The sequence below is a fragment of the Boleophthalmus pectinirostris genome, unplaced genomic scaffold, assembly GCF_026225935.1.
Source record: "Boleophthalmus pectinirostris isolate CB_2022bp ecotype Guang Dong unplaced genomic scaffold, ASM2622593v1 HiC_scaffold_7, whole genome shotgun sequence".
Classification (NCBI taxonomy): Eukaryota; Metazoa; Chordata; class Actinopteri; order Gobiiformes; family Gobiidae; genus Boleophthalmus; species Boleophthalmus pectinirostris.
In genome coordinates, this window is record NW_026571473.1 from 2,669,347 (window position 1) to 2,679,287 (window position 9,941).

A 9,941-nucleotide genomic window follows, 5' to 3' on the forward strand; every position below is an offset into this window, starting at 1 on the left:
TATTAATACTAAAAAGTAATCTTAGTTGATGTTTTAAATTAATGTCATCATACTGGCCTATTATTTAATTAATTGTATGTGTTTGTTTTAAGTGAAAATAAATTTTGGAAAACGTGTCCAAAATGGCTAAAATGTGTAATTTCCATGATCATTTCACTGCAAACAGGATCCACGTGATGAGCCTTTGTTTCTATACGACATATATGAGTGTAACACATAGTACGCATGCGCGCTGGTGAAAGTGCGCCTGCTCTTGTAGCGCACATTTGTTTGTTTTGATATTTTAATCTTTCATTTGAGACCAATATATTTGTGCTAAAGGATAATTTCGTTCTGTTTTTAAAGTCGGGGCGCCAATCTACGTGCTTAGAGTTGGTGGCAGTTTTTATGCGCTCAATTGGCTAAAAAGAGCTAACAAATAGCTAAAAGAAGCTAGTTGTCTAGGCGGATAGTTTAGAGTTTTGAGATGAAAAAGACAAAAACGACACGACAGAGAAAGAACATGTTCATAAATGATTTCAGTCATGCAGGAGGCTACACTGGGCTTCTTCTGTCCGAGCTGTAGGATGTGAATGTGCAGCAGGATGGACCGGGAACTGTTGAAACAGAGTGTGACTTTTCATGGAGCGTCACTGTTTAAAAAGCTCCAGTGTGAACAGACCGAGAACCCAGACTTCCAGGCGGCGGCAGCGGACCTGAGCAAGGCCACGCATGAAGGGTAAGGCCCGGGCTCAGCGAATACACGTCTATACGATTTGTAAAGATGCACTGTGTAACTTTTGTGGTGGCGCGTACGTCAAATGCTTTTCCCCAGGGACGTGTTATTGCTTGGTCTGGAATGTCTCTCAGAGTGGTGCACAGTAATGTCGCTACAGTGAATGCTGTGATCAGAAATGTTGTATATAAATTTATGAAGCGCCTGAAGGATTCACAAATGGAATTCTAAATGTTTTAATAATAATGCCTGAGCAGAGCAGTGCCAGGTTCCCTTTTGAACTCTGGAGGAACTGCTCATATGGAATATAGAACGTTATTACTTTTTTGTTTGTCTTCTGTCTGTTTTTCAAATGTTCTATATGGACCCACTGGAGTCTGAAATAAAGTTTGAATGATTAATTGATTGATTATGGTGTTAAACCTTTCTAGACTACCAACCAAGTTCAGTCAGTTCTTTTTAACCTTAATTGGTGGTGCTGTGCAATACTAACCACATGTTTTCTATTTCTGAGCAGAAAGGCTGACAAGAACAGCACCAGTGGCCTTGTGGAGCAGTTCATCGCCCGGAAAGCCGACCTCCTCTTCCGTCCTTCGTGGAGAGTCTGTAAACCCCAAAGACCAGAGTATGAAGAGGAGGAAGCTACAGGTGCCTCTCTGTGACTGTCTACATGTACAGCTATGAAATCAAACGGCTTTAAGAATGACGTCTTCTCTTAAGTCCTATATGATGCAAAACTGACTCTCGTGAGCTTTTAGCCATGTTCTAATGCTGTTACCTCATAAAAAACATGCCCGGAGTTTAGTTTCATTTACACATGTTTGAGTGACTCTGGATTATTAGTCTGTCTACATCTCCAAAACTTAAAATGCTCTGCTCTTGTGATGTCATGTAGCAGTAGTTTTCAAGTTAACAGACACTTTTTACCTTTCGGCCAGTAGATTTTGGAAATTCCACAGCCGAGATTGTCCACATGATTTTAGCAAAGGTGTAAAAAAAAAAACAACATAGTGGAGCATTTTTTGTATTACTGCATGACATACTGGTTTGTCAAAGCCTGATCCCGTCAGATCTCAGAAGCTAAGCAGGGCCAGGCCTGGGTATTACTTGAATGGGAGACCGCTGGGAATTCCAGGTGCCACAGGGGACACCAGTGGCAAAAAAAAAACTGTCATTGTGTCTTTAGGCAAGACACTTCACCCACATTGCCTAGTATGAACGTGGTGTGTGCGTGAGTGATGGTGGTGGTCGGAGGGACCGATGGTGCAGATTGGCAGCCTTGCTTCTGTCAGTCTGCCCCAGGGCAGCTGTGGCTACAGTAGTAGGTTACCACCACTGAGTGTTGAGTGAATGAATAATGAACTGTGAAGCGCTTTGGGTATCTTGAAAGGCGCTATATAAATGCAATGATTAACATCACAAGGTGGAACAGAGTGTTTTCAGTTTGAGCGAACACAGCCTAAATATGCAGGACTTGTGTGTTAAATGTACGGATGAAACAAAATACAACTCCAGGTATATTTTGGATCAGGAAAGTTTAGGAAGGGAAAAAAAAACTTACTCTGAACTATGGTCTTTGAAACTGGAGACTTTTGATTTTTCCTGGTTATAGATTATAACATGCATCACAATATTAAAGTGGTAACTACAATTGTTACCATTAATCAAGTAATCATGACTAGCTGACTGTGAAAAAATAATTGTTAATGTTTTGAAAATTGTAATTTTAATACAGAATCTAAAACTAGTCTAAAGAAGCAAAGACAAGAAAAAATCACATTGTGTCCCTTTATTTGTAAATATTCACTATTTTGAAGCCTTCAATCACCATATTCCAACATTTATTTGGTTGATAATTACCTCCGCCAAGGAGGTTATGTTTTTGCCAGCGTTTGTGTGTGTGTTTGTTTGTTTGTTTGTCTGTTAGCAACATAACTCAAAAAGTTATGGACCGATTTTGATGAAATTTTCAGGATTTTTTGGAAATGTGAAAAGGAAGAACTGATTTCATTTTGGGGGTGATCCGGAAGAAATCCTGGATTCTGGATCACTTTGAAATTTTAGTTAACATTGTGGTAAATGGGGCCAAAAATTTTGTTTCTCAATATCTCCATTAATTATTGACCAAACCCCATGAAATTTGACTCAGGGATGGACAATCGGATCCTCTTTCATATTCCAAATTGAAAGATACGAGACAAATATTTATGGAAAACACAATTAATATGAGGGGGACTGTAGTCCTTGGCGGAGGTCTGCGCTCTCTGACTGCTTTTCTAGTCTATTTATAAAGTTTCAAGCTATTATACAAATAATAGTTTTGAGTGGTGGTAGTGTGGCAATAGTGGTAATAATACTAGAACAAGAATAAAATTTGATTTATTATAATGTACAGCTAACACATTTTGAAGGAGATCTAAGGATTTTCACCTCACAGTGATTTATTTGTATTCATTTTCCAAATGAAGTGTAGAAGAATTATGTTAAAATTTGATTTTGTGACATGTATTCACTCTAAAATGTTTGCTGCTGCCAGTTTTCCATGTTATTTAGCAGAATTGCGTTATCCTTCTCTCCGTTTGGTGTCCAGATGTTGTCAGAGTGTAGTGGTCAGGTCAGTATCTCTTGTAGCTAAACTTGTATTCACTGTTCCATTTGTTTGCTTGTTGTACAGAGCCTTATGCCTTAATGCCGCCGCTGGAGCTGTTCATGGAGGTGCCGTATGACGAGAGGAGAGCCATGCTGTACAGAGACCTGGAGAAGGGGGATGTTGTGGTGGGAAGAATTAACAACATCAGAGAATATGGCTTCTTTCTCACTCTGCTCTGCACCGCTGGAGGCCTGAAGAGAGACATAGAGGACTTGGACCTTTCGGTAAATATTATGACTGGTATCGACCAATTTCATTATTCCCATATTTTCCTCAGTGCATCAGATTTGTCATTTTGAACTGATTCATGGATAACTTGGAAATAAAAGCACATCATACCTTACACAAACATGTAACTTATTATTTTATATCCCAGGTAAATACAGTTATAGGTGCACTGTGTAACTTTTCTGGTGGAGATGTTGTTGCTTTGCCCAGAATGCTCCACAGTGTTGCATTAATCATCTGTTTCCGTGGAGACACAAAAGTGACCAAGTGAAGTTATACGTCAGATCTGTGGACAGGCGACCCTGCTCATGGTTTTTAAGCAACAAAAACACCTGTATTGATTAACTGCATAATAGATAAGTTTAATGCTACTGTGGAACATTTCAAGCAAAGCAATAACATCTCCATGGAAAAAGTCAGATGGCAGACAATCCACCAGAAAAGTTACACAATGCATCTTTAATTTGTGACATTAACTTCAACTTTGTGGGTATTTTTTATGGATTTTAAAAGTTAAATACTGGTAGATATCAGTATTGGCTCAAAAAAAAAAAATCAATATCAATATTTGGGAAAAGCCTCTGATATCATGGACACCAATACATATATATATATTTTTATCAAAGTTTTCTTCTTCCCACTCCTTTTTGGGCAAATGTGTTGTTGTTGTTTCTGTTGTTATGATTGCACTAATGCCAATATGGATAATACTATGTTCCATTGGAAAAGAATGTGTGAAAATACTTGCCCAATATAAACACATAAAAAAAACAACGAATCTTACCATAGATGTGTGAAATGCTTTGCTCTTTTCAGGCTCTTTGTCATATAAGAGAAATCCCCACGACTGGCAGCCATGATGATCCTTTGTCATATTACCAGATTGGAGACTTCATCAGAGGTATGAAAACATATATCAGAATTTTTTAGGAATTTCATAGGAGGAATGTTATTTTCCTGTTGACAATAACCAAATGATTTCATTGTAGCTCATCACAAATGTACTAAGGGAATTAACTGTAAATTACACAAAATTGCAGCAGTTTTATCTTAGACTTATTTGAAAGATTAACCTGCTTTTTGCCGGTTTGGTGAAAGTTTTTTTAACTTGTATTCTATATTCTCATTTTGCAGACATTAAAAAAAAAATCACCACCAGCCTAATCCCAGCAGGAAAAATGAAATGCAAAAGAACTTCTGATGTGTTTAATCTAAATTGGTTTTCATGTTCTTCAGCTGGAGTGAAGGACATCGACCGATACCAGGAGAAAATCACGGTGTCTCTGTACCAGGCGGCGCTGTCTTCCGGTCTTGAGCACATCAAACTGGGGGTAGTTACTCGCGAGGAGCTTCCTGTACACTATAGGTAACTTTACTGTCTTTACTTCGGCATAGATTGTACAGTTGATAGTGTGAGTTTAATGCTGTGCTGTGTAACCTTTTCTGGTGTCCATGGAGATGTTATTGCTTTTCCTGAAATGTTCCACAGTATGGCATAACACTTATCTACCTACATTAATTTAGACAGAGGTGTTTTTACTGCTCTAAAATATGTAGAAAAATGTACATTGCTACTTGAGATGGACAAGTTTAATGCCGTACAGTGGAACATCCTTGACTAATTAAATACCTCTCCATGGAGACAAGCAGGTGGCGAACTCCTCAACAGAAAAGTTAGTTAAGTTTAAGTTTGAGTTCATTTTAGCTGATACTAGTTTATTGATTAATTACAACTATGGGTGTAACAGTATCCAAGTCTCACGATACAATATTGTCACGGTATGAACCTCACAGTACGATATTTACTTTATCGTGGGAAAGCTCACATATGGAGGAGAGGCTCACAATTGGAGATGTAATGATATCCAAATCTCTCAGTATATTTTTATGATATACATCTCAGGGTACGATATTTATTACAATATTTTGTGGAGCTAACAAAACTGTTAATATGTTATTTTTTCCTTAATCCAAAGAACTATGACTCAAAAGTGTTAAGAGCTGTTATTTCTTCTTGTAGTCTGCACTGAAATGGAGCAAAGGATCATGGTCTATGTAATTTTTTTTTAAACTATTGCTTGTAATTCAATATATTGTGATGGTCCATGATATTGTTGTGAGAACTTTGACAATATGATATCAGGATTAGAGCCCGACCGATATGGATTTTGCTGTGGCCGATATGAAACCAATATAATGGGAGTTGGCTCTGCCGATAGCCGATATAATCGCCGATATATTTAGTGATGTAAAAATTCACTGTAAATGTTGAATTATTTAAAAAACTTAGGTTTGGCTCTGGTGGATTTTAAATTGGGTTTATTTAGGCAACATTTATAGTTATTCTGCCTCTTTACATCATATTTACAGACAGTAGGTTGGCTTAATGGCATTTTTGCATCACATTCTAGACATTAGTGATGGGTATTCCAGTTCTTTTTAGAGAACCGGCTCTTTTGGCTCGGCTCACTAAAAGCTGCTGATTCTTTTGGCTCCCAAGCGGCTCTTCAGATTGTTTTGTTGCAAGCAGGACTAAAGCACGTCTAAAGCAGGACTGAACTAGGTCTAAACCAGGACTGAAAAAGGACTAAACCCGGGACTTATTTATTTTATGCTAAACTACAGCCAAATATGCTCGTTTTTTGTTTTGTTTTTAATCCTATGTACACGCAAATTTCTCAAAGTTTCGTTTTCAGCCGCTGTCAAACTACTACGAGTTTGCACGCGGCGTGACGACAAAAAAAAAAGTGAGAGAAAGAGAAAACACGGCTCCCAATAAGGATCAGTCTCCCGTCGTTCGCTTCAAAGAGCCGGATCTAAGAGTCATTTCGTTCGCGACCGACCCATAACTAGTAAAGAAATTAGCGCTATTAGCCTTTAGCCGTAAATACGTGCGCGCCGCGGTAATTAATTATATGCGCAAATGTCATAATTCACAGCTCATTTACATATCAGTGCAGGTCCAGTAACAAATATACGGCCAATGTAGTCACTTTAGAACAGACCAATAGAAAACAGTCTGTTTATGTGCGGGAGCTACAGCAGCTAACCCATAACAAATCACCAAAACTAGCTTCAAAGTCGACATATTTCCAACACTCACCGCTCACACAGGCTCCTCCTCACATCACAAGTCTGCTCTAATAAATGTCCTTTTAATCCAGACTCAAACCAATTGTTGAAGAATATAATCTCAATGTTTGGATCTGTGTATGCGGGTGTAAACAAACGCACGTGAGTGACACGACTCTGTGGTGTGTTCAGGGACAGTACGGACGCACACACAGACAAAAGACAAATGACTCCGTAGATAAATACTGATGTGGAGCCACATATTAGGACATTTATCTGTCTGTAAATTGGATTAAATGAACATAATGTAGAGAATCTAAGATTTTTAAAGACATATCACATGCCCACGCGAAATATCGGCCCATATTTGCAAGCAGGCCTCCAGGTACCCGTATCGGCCGATAATATCGGCCAACCGATATATCGGCCGGGCTCTAATCAGGATATTTCGGTTATTGTTACATCCCTAATCACAACACATTGAATAATTGTTATATAATTCTGTAGTCCTTTTATAACTGTTTTTTGGACTATAAAGACTCCAAATACTGAGAGAGGCGGTTTTATGAATCCAACAGAGCAGTGATTATGTGAAAATACCATAAAAAGTGTACCATTTGTGCTGAAACTTAAACTTTAAAGGCACATTTCTGATATAGGGTCTGTCACCTGCTTGTCTCTATGGATATGTCATTGTTTTGTCTGGAATGTTCCACAGTGTGACATTAAACAGCTCTACTTTACGTTTATTCAGTTACAGGTGGTTTTATAAGTCAAAAAAACAGACATTGTGACCGTGAGCGGGGTCGCCTCTCCACAAATCTGACCTGTAACTTGGTCTGGTTTGGTCTCAGTGAAGATAGAAAAGTTTAATGCCGTACAGTGGAACGCTCTTGGCAAAGTAATTACCCCTCCATGGAGACAAGGTGGTGGACTCCTCAACAGAAAAGTTACACCCCCCTGTATGTAAAGCATCTTGAGTTTTCTTCTCATTTTAGTTGATAATAGTTTATTGATTAATCACAACACAGTGATTGAATAATAGTAATAATAACAGGTGATTTTATAACTCAAAATGGCCAAGAAAACCTGTGAAACATTCCAGACAAAGCCAGAACATCTCCATTTGACTGACCCTCTACCAGAAAAGTTACACAGTGCACCTTTAACTAAGATGTCATGATTTCAACGGCTTGATCAAGATAAAAAAGATGTACATTTCACCTAAACTTGAAATTCCTGTGAGGTTTGAGGCATATTTAGGTTCACTCAATGGCCTCAATGAATCAAACCAGTTTATCATTGTGCCCTAAATCCTTTTCGATAGCAGCTGTAGAATCTGAAGCAACAATCACAGCCAAGATACCACACTGAAATTTTGTATTGTAAGGGTTTGAAGTACGTCAAGATAAAAACGTGGCCGGTATTTGAAAAGTCAGCAGAGATAACGTTTTGCATTTTCTGTGAAGGTTGGTACAGTTTGTTTGAGATACAAAGAGATAAGCATTGGTAAAATCAAAGTTGTTTTTGTTGGTTTTTTTGTTCTGTTTTGTTTTTAGATAAGATAGCTGTCCTTTTAAAGTACCATTTGGTTCATTTCTGGACAAAGCATGTTTAACTGCTGTGATGCACCTTGGGTTCCTGGTAATGTCTCATTATTTGTATCTCACTACATGAAGTCCTGATGGGCATTAGAGATGGCAGTAGTCCCACAGCTCTCAAAACTATTCTGTATCTCTGTGTATCTGATCAAAACTGCACTCACAAGACTACACCTACAGGAGGAGTCCATACAAAAACCTTTTATTGATGCAGGAAAAATGTACTAGGAAACAACATATTTATATAAAGACAAATAAAACTGCCTTTTAACATATATTTATCTAAAATACCAAATCTTCAGCTAACTGACACACTTCTCCTTTATCATGTCCCATATGAATCCTTAAATTTCAGTTAAAGTTCTTCTACACTAAAGATGCCCTGGGGCAGATCCATAGATGTGGCTGTAATTCTGCGCCTATGGCCTCACTGATCACACCAGTCACTATGGCACATTCACACAGGTGGAGGGGGAAGTGTCTTGCACAATAACACACTGCTTGAAGACATCACTCTACCAACCATTTGATAGTGTCCTGGGCATCAGCCACACCAAATTAATCTAAGACCTAAACTTAAGCAGAAATATTAAGAGATTAAGATTGTAATAATACTATTTTTAATTTTATTGAATTCTTGCTTAAAATATACAACTTGACTGTTAAAATCCTCTTTTAGATGACTGATTCTGCTTCTACTGAGCTTCCTATTTGAAGAATTCTCAGAATAAAAATCACAATAAATATACTGTTGCACATGTCATACATGGTTATTGAAATTAAGTAAAAATACAATAGTTTTTATGTGTTTTTTTAGCACTCAGATATTTGATTTGTAAGAAGAATATATTAATACAATAGATCTAATGCAACTGTAAGACTTACAATTCTATGAACAAAGATTCTGACCTAAACTTCAACATAATTTTAAAGAACTTAAAATTGGCTGGATTGGATCCACTTTTGTTACTATGTTTAGCTTGATAGTATAGTTTGTTTAAAATCTTCCAATCACAACGCACCTGTTGAACAGTACAAAAAGGAAATCCTGCCTCTGTTAATTGGTCCACCACCCTTTTAAATAAATCAGCATTGCGATGTTTTCTCCCATCCAACTGGTTCATCTTTTATGGCTAAAATACAAAATTCAGTTTCTTCATCGCTCCAGAAGTAGCTTCTCTTCAAACTTTCTGCCACCATGTTTGTTTATCTTTTGGACGCATGCGCACTCAGCTTTATGTAGCAATAACCAGGTTACTGCGTATACATCACACAGTATCCCAATTACTATCAGAATATACCAGCTACAGTATCCCAGTTTCTAATAACCGGGATACTGAAACCCGGGGTACTACGTATACATGCACCATGAAGAAACCGGGATACTCAAAAACCTGATCATAACCGGGATACTGATTTGCATGTGTACGCACTCACAGTTTTAACTTTCTCCTCTCTTTCAGCCGAAGTTTACGCGCAGCTAATGACTCGACTGAGACATACGAGCGCATCATGAGCAGTTGCCATGGTTACCAGAACCCATGTGTGGTGGACTTCCTGTTGGAGAGAGTCGGAGTCAGTGACACTCAGCCTCCTTCACTCATGAGGGGACTGCAGAGGTAAACCACCAGCCATGTCCACTGTAATGGACAGCTGCAAAGACTAAAGACTAAAC

At 38.2% G+C, this 9,941-nt stretch overlaps 1 protein-coding gene across 4 annotated transcripts in view; it reads left to right on the top strand.

The window, feature by feature from the left end:
- Window positions 1–221: 221 nt before the first annotated feature.
- Window positions 222–9,941, top strand: part of ttc14 (tetratricopeptide repeat domain 14) — a 23,753-nt gene continuing 14,033 nt past the window's right edge. For all 4 annotated transcript variants that reach the window (XR_008633549.1, XM_055164806.1, XM_020927665.2 and 1 more), the window contains exons 1-6: window positions 222–718; window positions 1,233–1,363; window positions 3,390–3,589; window positions 4,410–4,494; window positions 4,830–4,959; window positions 9,730–9,885. Coding sequence is in view for 3 of the 4 variants with exons in the window: in XM_055164806.1 (XP_055020781.1) it covers window positions 573–718; window positions 1,233–1,363; window positions 3,390–3,589; window positions 4,410–4,494; window positions 4,830–4,959; window positions 9,730–9,885 (848 nt within the window). In the remaining variant the exon portion in view is untranslated. The remainder of the gene's footprint in view (window positions 719–1,232; window positions 1,364–3,389; window positions 3,590–4,409; window positions 4,495–4,829; window positions 4,960–9,729; window positions 9,886–9,941) is intronic.